This window comes from Pecten maximus, chromosome 4 (assembly GCF_902652985.1).
Source record: "Pecten maximus chromosome 4, xPecMax1.1, whole genome shotgun sequence".
Classification (NCBI taxonomy): Eukaryota; Metazoa; Mollusca; class Bivalvia; order Pectinida; family Pectinidae; genus Pecten; species Pecten maximus.
The window spans coordinates 1,751,459-1,766,549 of NC_047018.1; the positions used below are offsets into that span (position 1 = coordinate 1,751,459).

Here is a 15,091-nt window from a genome sequence, read left to right on the forward strand (position 1 = left end):
GGTTGAGATTATGGCGCGGGAAGGATGTCATAATTAAATATTTTTGCATAGGCAAAAATAAAATATTGCCTAGGCAAAAATATTTAATTATGACATCCTTCCCGCGCCATACGAGATATCCTTGTTCGCGGAACAGACCCGTGATTGATTATTTTTCTCACATACTTGCAACCAAACGTAAGGTTTTATGGAAAATTTTCATCGCGCCGTCTTCAATGCTCCTTGGAATGTGCGTCAAAATTGATGACGTCATCATTTACGACTTGGTTACTCAACGTAAAATGATGACGTTGCGTTATTGTGATCAGCGTCATATAGCGCGTGCCGGCTGTCTTTACCCACCCCGTGTAAGATCGATTTATCTTTTCCCTAGCAACCGCCGGATATACCCTGTGAAGTTTGGGAGAAAAGAAAATCTCACCCCGGTAAAACTGTGGATATCCCTGTTCCAGGGTAAGAGAAAAAAGAAAACACTCCGCCATTACTTTGGCTACAAATGCTTCATGATTACTATATAATTTTAATACAATAAAATTGATCTGAAACTATTTACATCGCATATGTCATCAATGTTAGGACGTGCTCCTACACACACTCTTGCGTACATGTACTGTGGTATTTGTATGTGTCCAGTTACAAACACTTTGTGTTTCGTTTTACGTCATGATGTAGTTAGTTATACACACGATACTGTGACCCCGCCATTACACTGTACACTACACTATTCCTGAATAAGCAAACTACCACGGATAACAAAGGTTCCGCTGTTCAACTGTTAAACACACTATATTTACATTTGCTCCGCACTTCCCCATTGACAAAATGCTAAGAGACAGTTGCCACCATACGCCTATAACACCCATTGCCTCAGGCTATAATACCCAGTGGGTCATGTGACATTAAAAAAAGGCGGGATGTTTTGTATTGGTTTAGCTAATATAAGTATTGAACAGTGGTTTTAATGTTGTTATAATCGATATAGAGGCAAGATGTATGGTAAGGTTCACATGCCATTTGCCCACCATACATCTTGCTGCCATGTCGACTATAACAACATTAAAACCACTGTTCATTGCTTCAATGACGTAATACACGGGTTCCGCTGTTCCACTGTTAAGCACACTATGACGTGAAACACGGGTTCCGCTGTTCCACTGTTAACCACACTATGACGTGATACACGGGTTCCGCTGTTCCACTGTTAACCACACTATGACGTGATACACGGGTTCCGCTGTTCCACTGTTAACCACACTATGACGTGATACACGGGTTCCGCTGTTCCACTGTTAACCACACTATGACGTGATACACGGGTTCCGCTGTTCCACTGTTAACCACACTATGACGTGATACACGGGTTCCGCTGTTCCACTGTTAACCACACTATGACGTAATACACGGGTTCCGCTGTTCCACTGTTAACCACACTATGACGTGATACACGGGTTCCGCTGTTCCACTGTTAACCACACTATGACGTAATACACCTATGATGTAATACACGGGTTCCGCTGTTTCTCTGTAAGCCACACTATCATGGATTACACGGTCTCCGCGGTGGTTCCGTATTGACAACTTGACAACTCCACTGCATTTCTATTGACAATTACACTTGAATCTCCATTAATGGAAGTATTGTATGTTTTGCCATTGTGGAATGACGTTCCCGCTTCCAATGTATTCTTCCTGTAACGCCTGGTCCTGCGCAGACAACCACATAAGGTCTGTTTGAATGTTTCCTTGAAGTTGCGTGACATGAATGTATAGACGACTGGATTGACACAACTATTGGAGTACGCCATGATATGGAGAGCCTCGCGGATGTGTTTGTGATGATCGATATTCAGATCAGGCAAAAGCTTGAATCCTACAAGAACGTTGTTGATGAGTAAAGGGGCCCAGCAGATGATGAAAATGATGATGATAGCAACCAGCATTTTGATAACCTAAAATAGAAATAAAATGTAAATTACTTGTCTCACTTCGAAGCGTCTTTATGACAAAGAAATAAAACTTGCAGGTTGTCTTTCTTTTTGTTGGAATGCAAAGCTATAGTAATAAAGCTTACACAACAAAACTCACACAACATATCCATAAAGCTTACACAAGAGGGCAATAAAGCTTACACAACAGGGTCATGAAGCTTACACAACAGGGACATGAAGCTTACAAAACCAGGTAATAAAGCTTACACAACAGGGTCATGCAGCTTACACAACAGGGTCATAAAGTTTACACAACAGGGTCATAAAGTTTACACAACAGGGTCATGAAGCTTACACAACAGGGACATGAAGCTTACACAACAGGGTCATGAAGCTTACACAACAGGGACATGAAGCTTACACTACAGGGACATGAAGCTTACACAACAGGGACATGAAGCTTACACAAGAGGGTAATAAACTTACACAACAGGGACATGAAGCTTACACAACAGGGACATAAAGCTTACACAAGAGGGTAATAAAGCTTACACAACAGAGTCATAAAGTTTACACAACAGGGTCATAAAGCTTACACAACATGATCTTAAAGCTTACATAACAGGGTCATACAGGTTACACAACAGAGTAATAAAGCTTACACAACAGGGACATAAAGCTTACACAAGAGGGTAATAAAACTTACACAACAGAGTCATAAAGCTTACACAACATGATCTTAAAGCTTACATAACAGGGTCATAAAGGTTACACAACAGAGTAATAAAGCTTACACAACAGGGACATGAAGCTTACACAACAGGGACATAAAGCTTACACAACAGGGACATGAAGCTTACAAAACCAGGTAATAAAGCTTACACGACAGGGCCATGAAGCTTACACAACAGAGTCATAAAGTTTACACAACAGGGTAATAAAGCTTACATAACGGGGACATAAAGTTTACACAACAGAGTCATAAAGTTTACATAACAGGGTCATAAAGGTTATACAACAGGGTCATAAAGCTTATACAACAGGGTCATAAAGCTTACACAACAGGGTCATAAAGGTTACACAACACGGCCATAAAGCTTACACAACATGATCTTAAAGCTTATACAACACGGCCATAAAGCTTACACAACATGATCTTAAAGCTTATACAACACGGCCATAAAGCTTACACAGCATGATCTTAAAGCTTACACAACACGGCCATAAAGCTTACACAACATGATCTTAAAGCTTATACAACACGGCCATAAAGCTTACACAACATGATCTTAATTAAAGCTTATACAACACGGCCATAAAGCTTACACAACAAGATCTTAAAGCTTATACAACACGGCCATAAAGCTTACACAACATGATCTTAAAGCTTACATAACAGGGTCATAAAGGTTACACAACAGAGTCATAAAGCTTATACAACAGGGTCATAAAGCTTACATAACAGGGACATAAAGGTTACACAACAGGATCATACAGCTTACACAACAGGATCATAAAGCTTACACAACAGGATCATACAGCTTACACAACAGGATCATAAAGCTTATACAACAAGGTCATAAAGCTTATACAACAGGGACATTAAGTTTATACAACAGAGTCATCAAACTTACACAACACGGCCATAAAGCTTACACAACAGGGACATAAAGTTTATACAACAGGGACATAAAGCTTACACAACAGAGTCATCAAACGTACACAACAGAGTCATAAAGCTTACACAACAGGGACATAAAGCTTACATAACAGGGACATGAAGCTTACACAACAGGGACATGAAGTTTACACAACAGAGTCATAAAGCTTACATAACAGGGTCATAAAGCTTATACAACACGGCCATAATGCTAACACAACATGATCTTAAAGCTTATACAACACGGCCATAAAGCTTACACAACATGATCTTAAAGCTTATACAACACGGCCATAAAGCTTACACAACATGATCTTAAAGCTTATACAACACGACCATAAAGCTTACACAACATGATCTTAAAGCTTATACAACACGGCCATAAAGCTTACACAGCATGATCTTAAAGCTTACACAACACGGCCATAAAGCTTACACAACATGATCTTAAAGTTTACACAACAGGATCATAAAGCTTATACAACATGATCTTAAAGCTTATACAACACGGTCATAAAGCTTGCACAACATGATCTTAAAGCTTATACAACACGGTCATAAAGCTTACACAACACGGTCATAAATCATATCAATAATCTTTCTACCTAAGATGCATACTAGCAACACAAAAACAGTGCATAGCATTACGTTTTGTATAGATAGCTAAACGATTATTTTGTTTTTCTTGTTGTGAATCTTACGACATTTAACCGAAAATATTCGTCGTCGAGCCAGTAAGACATGCCTTAAGAGAGTATTGAATGTTTACTTCGCTTTTAATGATGGTTACAATCGAAAGATGAATTCAACATGATAACAATAACTACTGAAGGCGGTTAGACTTATCTATATATATCATTAAATAGCGTATATACAAGTACCTCGACTACAAAAGTGTTCTGTCTAATAAATGACTGTGTCCCAATCAAAAATTAAAACAGAGTAAATGTTACGTGTAAACGGATCAACGGTAATAAGATCGGAGCTTCTTCTTTTGGCCGTTTTATCTACAGTATACACATAACTGGTATGGACAGATGGACTCACTAACAATGTTTGGTATGGACACGCGCAATATAATGAACAAATTCAGATATTTTCAAATGATTTTATGACGACTAATTAACTGTTGATTGGTCAGTATATGTATTAAGTCTGAAAACATATTTATGTCTGTTAACTCTGAAGGATATATCAAAAAAGGTAATAGCTACCAAAAAATTAGGCCAGTTGTCGCCATTGAGCAATTCTCGTGTGTTTAATGTATCTTTGAATATTATTTAATAATTACGTCATGAGTACATATTTTTGTTGATGTTGTTTTGGTAGGACTGTCCTGATATCTCTAATGACACTGTTCACGTGTCATGTCAACATGTCAAATTATTGTCCCGGTGTCAAGTTTCTAAGTCATCTCCCTGTCTTCGTGATAACGCTGTCACTGTCTGTTTGTCCGGTTGTCATTGTGTCACTGCCTGTTTGTCCGGTTGTCATTGTGTCACTGCCTGTTTGTCCGGTTGTCATTGTGTCACTGCCTGTTTGTCCGGTTATGTCCTGGTGTCACTGTCTGTTTGTCCGGTTGTCATTGTGTCACTGTCTGTTTGTCCGGTTGTCCTGGTGTCACTGCCTGTTTGTCCGGTTATGTCCTGGTGTCACTGCCTGTTTGTCATGGTGTCACTGCCTGTTTGTCTGGTTGTGTCACGGTGTCACTGCCTATTTGTCCAGTTGTGTCCTGGTGTCACTGCCTGTTTGTCCGGTTGTCCTGGTGTCACTGTCTGTTTGTCCGGTTATGTCCTGGTGTCACTGCCTGTTTGTCCGGCTATTTCCTGTTGTCACTGCCTGTTTGTCCGGTTGTCCTGGTGTCACTGCCTGTTTGTCTGGTTGTGTCACGGTGTCACTGCCTATTTGTCCAGTTGTGTCCTGGTGTCACTGCCTGTTTGTCCGGTTGTCCTGGTGTCACTGTCTGTTTGTCCGGTTATGTCCTGGTGTCACTGCCTGTTTGTCCGGCTATTTCCTGTTGTCACTGCCTGTTTGTCCGGTTGTCCTGGTGTCACTGCCTGTTTGTCTGGTTGTGTCACGGTGTCACTGCCTGTTTGTCCGGTTGTCCTGGTGTCACTGCCTGTTTGTCCGGTTGTCCTGGTGTCACTGTCTGTTTGTCCGGTTATGTCCTGGTGTCACTGCCTGTTTGTCCGGTTGTCCTGGTGTCACCGCCTGTTTGTCTGGTTGTGTCACGGTGTCACTGCCTGCTTGTCCGGTTGTCCTGGTGTCACTGCCTGTTTGTCCGGTTGTTCTGGTGTCACTGCCTGTTTGTCCGGTTGTTCTGGTGTCACTGCCTGTTTGTCCGGTTGTCCTGGTGTCACTGCCTGTTGGTCCGGTTGTTCTGGTGTCATTGCCTGTTTGTCCGGTTGTCCTGGTGTCACTGCCTATTTGTCCAGTTGTGTCCTGGTGTCGCTGCCTGTTTGTCCGGTTGTCCTGGTGTCACTGTCTGTTTGTCCGGTTAATTCCTGGTGACACTGCCTATTTGTCCGGTTATGTCCTGTTGTCACTGCCTGTTTGTCCGGTTGTCCCGGTGTCACTGCCTGTTTGTCCGGTTGTCCTGGTGTCACTGTCTGTTTGTCCGGTAATGTCCTGGTGTCACTGCCTGCTTGTCCGGTTGTCCTGGTGTCACTGCCTGTTTGTCCGGTTGTCCTGGTGTCACCGCCTGTTTGTCTGGTTGTGTCACGGTGTCACTGCCTGTTTGTCTGGTTGTATCACGGTGTCACTGCCTGTTTGTCCGGTTGTCCTGGTGTCACTGTCTGTTTGTCCGGTTGTCCTGGTGTCACTGTCTGTTTGTCCGATTATATCCTGGTGTCACTGCCTGTTTGTCCGGTTGTCCTGGTGTCACTGCCTGTTTGTCTGGTTGTGTCACGGTGTCACTGCCTGTTTGTCCGGTTGTATCACGGTGTCACTGCCTGTTTGTCCGGTTGTCCTGGTGTCACTGTCTGTTTGTCCGGTTGTCCTGGTGTCACTGCCTGTTTGTCCGGTTTGTCCTGGTGTCACTGCCTGTTTGTCCGGTTGTGTCCTGGTGTCACTGCCTGTTTGTCCGGTTGTGTCATGGTGTCACTGCCTGTTTGTCCGGTTGTCCTGGTGTCACTGCCTGTTTGTCACGGTGTCACTGCCTGTTTGTCCGGTTGTCCTGGTGTCACTTCCTGTTTGTCCGGTTATGTCCTGGTGTCACTGCCTGTTTGTCATTGTGTCACTGCCTGTTTGTCCGGTTGTCCTGGTGTCACTGCCTGTTTGTCCGGTTGTCCTGGTGTCACTGCCTGTTTGTCCAGTTATGTCCTGATGTCACTGCCTGTTTGTCATTGTGTCACTGCCTGTTTGTCCGGTTGCCATGGTGTCACTGCCTGTTTGTCCGGTTGTCCTGGTGTCACTGCCTGTTTGTCTGGTTTTGTCACGGTGTCACTGCCTGTTTGTCTGGTTGTGTCACGGTGTCACTGCCTGTTTGTCCGGTTGTCCTGGTGTCACTGTCTGTTTGTCCGGTTATGTCCTGGTGTCACTGCCTGTTTGTCCGGTTGTCCTGGTGTCACCGCCTGTTTGTCCGGTTGTCACGGTGTCACTGCCTGCTTGTCCGGTTGTCCTGGTGTCACTGCCTGTTTGTCAGGTTGTTCTGGTGTCACTGCCTATTTGTCCAGCTGTGTCCTGGTGTCACTGCCTTTTTGTCCGGTTGTCCTGGTGTCACTGCCTGCTTGTCCGGTTGTCCTGGTGTCACTGCCTTTTTGTCCGGTTGTCCTGGTGTCACTGCCTGTTTGTCCGGTTGTCCTGGTGTCACCGCCTGTTTGTCTGGTTTTGTCACGGTGTCACTGCCTGTTTGTCTGGTTGTATCACGGTGTCACTGCCTGTTTGTCCGGTTGTCCTGGTGTCACTGTCTGTTTGTCCGGTTGTCCTGGTGTCACTGCCTGTTTGTCTGGTTGTCACGGTGTCACTGCCTGCTTGTCCGGTTGTCCTGGTGTCACTGCCTGTTTGTCCGGTTGTCCTGGTGTCACCGCCTGTTTGTCTGGTTTTGTCACGGTGTCACTGCCTGTTTGTCTGGTTGTATCACGGTGTCACTGCCTGTTTGTCCGGTTGTCCTGGTGTCACTGTCTGTTTGTCCGGTTATGTCCTAGTGTCACTGCCTGTTTGTCCGGTTGTCCTGGTGTCACCGCCTGTTTGTCTGGTTGTGTCACGGTGTCACTGCCTGTTTGTCCGGTTGTATCACGGTGTCACTGCCTGTTTGTCAGGTTGTGTCACGGTGTCACTGCCTGTTTGTCTGGTTGTGTCACGGTGTCACTGCCTTTTTGTCCGGTTGTCCTGGTGTCACTGCCTGTTTGTCCGGTTGTCCTGGTGTCACTGTCTGTTTGTCCGGTTATGTCCTGGTGTCACTGCCTGTTTGTCCGGTTGTCCTGGTGTCACCGCCTGTTTGTCTGGTTTTGTCACGGTGTCACTGCCTGTTTGTCTGGTTGTATCACGGTGTCACTGCCTGTTTGTCCGGTTGTCCTGGTGTCACTGTCTGTTTGTCCGGTTATGTCCTGGTGTCACTGCCTGTTTGTCCGGTTGTCCTGGTGTCACCGCCTGTTTGTCTGGTTGTGTCACGGTGTCACTGCCTGCTTGTCCGGTTGTCCTGGTGTCACTGCCTGTTTGTCAGGTTGTTCTGGTGTCACTGCCTGTTGGTCCGGTTATGTCCTGGTGTCACTGCCTGTTTGTCCGGTTGTCCTGGTGTCACTGCCTGTTTGTCCAGCTGTGTCCTGGTGTCACTGCCTTTTTGTCCGGTTAATTCCTGGTGACACTGCCTATTTGTCCGGTTATGTCCCGGTGTCACTGCCTGTTTGTCCGGTTGTCCTGGTGTCACTGCCTGTTTGTCCGGTTGTCCCGGTGTCACTGCCTGTTTGTCTGGTTGTGTCACGGTGTCACTGCCTGTTTGTCCGGTTGTCCCGGTGTCACTGCCTGTTTGTCTGGTTGTGTCACGGTGTCACTGCATGTTTGTCCGGTTGTCCCGGTGTCACTGCCTGTTTGTCTGGTTGTGTCACGGTGTCACTGCATGTTTGTCCAGTTGTCCTGTTGTCACTGCCTGTTTGTCCGGTTGTCCCGGTGTCACTGCCTGTTTGTCCGGTTGTCAATATCCTTATTACTAGGTGTTGGATTATTATCGATTTGGAAATGAAATGTCGTTTAAAAACTATCTGAAAAGAAGTGTTTCGGTTCTATGTAGGTGTGCACGAAAACAGGATTAATATATAGTAACCGTTGTCTCGTGATACAAAATGTTCAGGTCTTGTCTTATTTTGAGTCATTTTCATGTATGAATCATTTACAGCTAGTCATCAATAAGATAAAGTGTATATGGTATTTTTATCAGGTTTGGTATTGTGACGTTGTTATATGACAATAATTTCTGTACTTGGTCGGAAATATAAAGATCTTTCGATCATAGTATGTTCCGATTTTCGTCTGATCAACGTACGAGTGTTGTGGTTTGACAATTAAACGACCCCTGCCTCTCTTTACCCACACTTGCATGTTGTCCCTATACGGTATGACATTCCTCGGAAGGATGGAAGCAATTGCGATAATCGACCTGTCTTCAATTGATATTATCTCTTCCTCAGTACAAACATTTCTAGGATCTCGGGGGAAATAACGTGTTCGTTGTGAACTTTGTTATTGAAATATGCATGAGGTCATTGCCAGAGAAAATGAGGTTTTATCGTGGAGAATTACCACAGAAATAGAAGACGTTTACCGTATCACGTTTTACGATGTTTATGTAATTCTCTCTCAAAGATTCAAGGTACACTAATTGATGAAGGTTGACCTTTATAATTATTAATTATTAATGATTCATGAACGTCGAGATGCATTGTTAACAGAGACATTTACACCCTGTGGAATATCTGCCTTGGCCTTTTACAATGATATGATATAATAAACATACGAGTTTGTTTAGTGGTGCTGGTTCCTGATCCACCCAACACCTAAGGTCTTACTTAGAGTGGTGTTGGAAATTCGCAGACAAACTAGGGGACGCATAGCACAAATCATATATAAATAATGGTCAATATATGAAAAAATGTCCTGACCACGACGAAGCAGACACAGTTTGTTTACTGAAATCGTTCAAGGGAATGTTACAATTTCGTAAGATGGCTTCATCTACAAGTTTCGATAATCTGGATGAAGAAGTGCGAGAGATGATTTTTTTTCTTCGGGAAAAAAATCATCAGAATTAGTGAAGGATATGAACACTGGTTCGAGAGGTATAATAAAACAGTTATTGTATGGTATTTCTGGAAATAACACTTTTATTGTCGCCCTTGTTCGCCTCGGAAAATAGTTCATATCTCGGGGGACAATAAAAGTGATATTTTCCTCACACCCATACAATAACTGTATAGTATATGTTTGTAACTTTTGGAGGGTGATTATAGTGTTGTGTAACTTTTTGAGGGTGGTAATAGTGTTATGCAATTTTTTGAGGGCGGTAATAGTGTTATGTACTTTTTTGAGGGTGGTAATAGTGTAAAGTATATAACTTTTGGTAGTATATTCAATCGATCATAATTACTCATTGTCGGCAATGTAGCACTGTTATATTAGGTGGAATGAAATACCGGCACCCCTCAAGGTAATCCTAAATACCGGCACACCTCAAGGTAAACCTAAATACCGGCACGCCTCAAGGTAATCCTAAATACCGGCACGCCTCAAGGTAATCCTAAATACCGGCACGCCTCAAGGTAATCCTAAATACCGGCACGCCTCAAGGTAATCCTAAATACCGTCACCCCTCAAGGTAATCCTAAATACCGGCACGCCTCGAGGTAATCCTAAATACCGGCACGCCTCGAGGTAATCCTAAATACCGGCACGCCTCGAGGTAATCCTAAATACCGGCACGCCTCGAGGTAATCCTAAATACCGGCACACCTCAAGGTAATCCTAAATACCGGCACACCTCAAGGTTATCCTAAATATCGGCACACCTCAAGGTAATCCTAAATACCGGCACACCTCAAGGTAATCCTAAATACCGGCACGCCTCAAGGTAATCCTAAATACCGGCACGCCTCAAGGTAATCCTAAATACCGGCACCTCTCAAGGTAATCCTAAATACCGGCACACCTCAAGGTAATCCTAAATACCGGCACGCCTCAAGGTAATCCTAAATACCGACACGGTTGTTTTGCGGATTATCATAAGGCCTTTGGATTTATGTGTAGATCGATACACAAAATAGCAGTTTTACTTTGTACGGCAGCTTAAATTACAAAGATGACATCATATATGATTTTTTTTCTTTTTTTGTTTTTTTTTTTTCTTTTTTTGTTATCATGTTGTTAAACGATATGATTATGTTTTGTTATCATGTTATAAACAATATAATTATGTTTTGTTATCATGTTATAAATAATATGATTGTTTTGTTGTCATGTTATAAACAATTGCTTTGTTTTCATGTTATAAACAATAAGGGGAAATGTCCAAAAGTCATGGATTTGAGGATTAGAAAAAATATTCTTTTAATGAAATTAAATTGTTTGCTGCAGTTATTTGCTGTGTTGGACACATTTGTGAGAAGTGTTGCTCACAAGGTATAGAGATCTCATAAAAATCAATAAGCTTTATCGGGGTCAATAGAAACATAGAAACTTTAATTTAGTTATATATCCAACCTTAGGTAATGTGATATATAAGGTATACATGCTACACCATAACGTTAAATGGTAGGCACCGAACGCCAAGGTAGTCCTATATAACATTTGTTATATATTGTATCTAAAATAAACATGAATGTGAGATAACCAATACTAGTATAATGGTGAGAATCGTTTGATGTTTTTATCATTAAAAAGGGATAACATTGTGTTTTTTAACTTATAAACATTGTTTTTATATTGTCGTGTGAATATCTCGATAAAGATTGAATATATATGTTTCATTTGAGAAGGGGTCATGCCTTTCTAAAGGATACGTCGGTAATAACAACTACTAAAACAATGAAGTGTATAATTATCGCTACAGTTGTAACTAGGTTTTAACTGGTGAACCTATCGGTCAACAGATAATACCTGGTGAACCTATCGGTCAACAGAGAATAACTGGTGAACCTATCGGTCAACAGAGAATAACTGGTGAACCTATCGGTCAACAGATAATACCTGGTGAACCTATCGGTCAACAGAGAATAACTGGTGAACCTATCGGTCAACAGAGAATAACTGGTGAACCTATCGGTCAACAGAGAATAACTGGTGAACCTATCGGTCAGCAGATAATACCTGGTGAACCTATCGGTCAACAGAGAATAACTGGTGAACCTATCGGTAAACAGAGAATAACTGGTGAACCTATCGGTCAACAGATAATAACTGGTGAACCTATCGGTCAACAGAGAATAACTGGTGAACCTATCGGTCAACAGAGAATAACTGGTGAACCTATCGGTCAACAGAGAATAACTGGTGAACCTATCGGTCAACAGAGAATAACTGGTGAACCTATCGGTCAACAGAGAATAACTGGTGAACCTATCGGTCAGCAGATAATACCTGGTGAACCTATCGGTCAACAGAGAATAACTGGTGAACCTATCGGTAAACAGAGAATAACTGGTGAACCTATCGGTCAACAGATAATACCTGGTGAACCTATCGGTCAACAGAGAATAACTGGTGAACCTATCGGTCAACAGAGAATAACTGGTGAACCTATCGGTCAACAGAGAATAACTGGTGAACCTATCGGTCAGCAGATAATACCTGGTGAACCTATCGGTCAACAGAGAATAACTGGTGAACCTATCGGTAAACAGAGAATAACTGGTGAACCTATCGGTCAACAGATAATAACTGGTGAACCTATCGGTCAACAGAGAATAACTGGTGAACCTATCGGTCAACAGAGAATAACTGGTGAACCTATCGGTCAACAGAGAATAACTGGTGAACCTATCGGTCAGCAGAGAATAACTGGTGAACTTATCGGTCAGCAGAGAATAACTGGTGAACCTATCGGTCAACAGAGAATAACTGGTGAACCTATCGGTCAACAGAGAATAACTGGTGAACCTATCGGTCAACAGAGAATAACTGGTGAACTTATCGGTCAGCAGATAATACCTGGTGAACATATCGGCCAGCAGATAATACCTGGTGAACTTATCGGTCAACAGAGAATACCTGGTGAACCTATCGGTCAACAGAGAATAACTGGTGAACTTATCGGTCAGCAGATAATACCTGGTGAACTTATCGGTCAGCACAGAATACCTCGTGAACTTATCGGTCAACAGAGAATAACTGGTGAACCTATCGGTCAGCACATAATAACTGGTGAACATATCGGTCAGTAGAGAATAACTGGTGAACCTATCGGTCAGTACAGAATAACTGGTGAACTTATCGGTCAGTAGAGAATAACTGGTGAACTTATCGGTCAGCACAGAATACCTGGTGAACATATCGGTCAACAGAGAATAACTGGTGAACATATCGGTCAGTAGAGAATAACTGATGAACCTATCGGTCAACAGAGAATAACTGGTGAACCTATCGGTCAACAGAGAATAACTGGTGAACCTATCGGTCAGTAGAGAATAACTGGTGAACCTATCGGTCAACAGAGAATAACTGGTGAACATATCGGTCAGTAGAGAATAACTGGTGAACATATCGGTCAGTAGAGCATAACTGGTGAACATATCGGTCAGTAGAGAATAACTGGTGAACATATCGGTCAGTAGAGAATAACTGGTGGACTTATCGGTCAGCACAGAATAACTGGTGAACTTATCGGTCAACAGAGAATAACTGGTGAACCTATCGGTCAACAGAGAATAACTGGTGAACTTATCGGTCAGTAGATTAAACAACCCATATTGTCTTTTGATGGCAGGTAAATTAATTATAAATTGATTGTACAATATATTGTCATTACAGTTAATGGACGGTTACCGATCGCGACGTGTCATGGCGGCACGTGATACCACGTAATGTGCTCTGACTAATATAATTGATGCATTTTGTGTAAACAAATGAGCTATAATAAGGGTATGCTATTTACACCGTATACGAAATGTCCATCATTTGGTTAGATTGTTTTAATCAAACTAATGGTATGACTGTACATTATGTTCTAATGTCACAACATCTGTTCCCTAGTTGGTGTATCGGTGTGGTATCGATGATTCCCAGCAGATGTTTCCTTGCTTCTATCTAAATCTAATATCGCATTTACATTACTATGTTACTGTAACATTATTTTTTGGCATTTTTGTGACAGACTAACTTTTTGATACTGCTTTTGTAGAAATGTGCAGTATTAAGGCGAGAACGAAACATAACAATTTTAGTTAAGAGAAGTACTTATATATAAGTCATGGTAAATGCCACAATCTTAAATACAAATCATGGTAAGTACCACAATGTTAAATATAAATCATGATAAGTACCACAATATTAAATACCAATCATGGTAGTACCACAATGTTAGATATAAATCATGGTAAGTACCACAATGTTAAATATAAATCATGATAAGTACCACAATATTAAATACCAATCATGGTAAGTACCACAATGTTAGATATAAATCATGGTAAGTACCACAATGTTAAATATAAATCATGGTAAGTACCACAATGTTAAATATAAATCATGGTAAGTACCACAATGTTAAATATGAATCATGATAAATACCACAATGTTAAATATAGATCATGGTAAGTACCACAATGTTAAATATGAATCAAGATAAGTACCACAATGTTAAATATAAATCATGGTAAGTACCACAATGTTCAATATGAATCAAGATAAGTACCACAATGTTAAATATAAATCATGGTAAGTACCACAATAAATGTTAAATATGAATCAAGATAAGTACCACAATGTTAAATACAAATCATGGTAAGTACCACAATGTTAAATATAAATCAAGGTAAGTACCACAATGTTAAATATAGATCATGGTAAGTACCACAATGTTAAATATGAATCATGGTAAGTACCACAATGTTAAATATAAATTATTGTAAGTACCACAATGTTAAATATAAATCAAGATAAGTACCACAATGTTAAATACAAATCATGGTAAGTACCACAATGTTAAATATGAATCAAGATAAGTACCACAATGTTAAATATAAATCATGATAAGTACCACAATGTTAAATATAAATCATGGTAAACACCACAATGTTAAATATAAATCAAGATAAGTACCACTATGTTAAATATAAATCATGGTAAATACCACAATGTTAAATATCAATCATGGTAAACACCACAATGTTAAATATAAATCAAGATAAGTACCACAATGTTAAATATAAATCATGATCAGTACCACAATGTTAAATATAAATCATGGTAAGTACCACAATGTTAAATGTCAATCATGGTAAACACCACAATGTTAAATATAAATCATGATAAGTACCACAATGTTAAATATAAATCATGGTAAATACCACAATGTTAA

At 41.2% G+C, this 15,091-nt stretch overlaps 1 protein-coding gene across 1 annotated transcript in view; it reads right to left on the reverse strand.

The window, feature by feature from the left end:
• Positions 1-516: 516 nt before the first annotated feature.
• The window catches only part of LOC117324946 (QRFP-like peptide receptor), a 93,378-nt gene continuing 78,803 nt past the window's right edge, over positions 517-15,091 (reverse strand). The window contains exon 6 of the mRNA XM_033880786.1: positions 517-1,949. Within this exon, the coding sequence (XP_033736677.1) occupies positions 1,545-1,949 (405 nt within the window). The 3' untranslated portion in view covers positions 517-1,544. The remainder of the gene's footprint in view (positions 1,950-15,091) is intronic.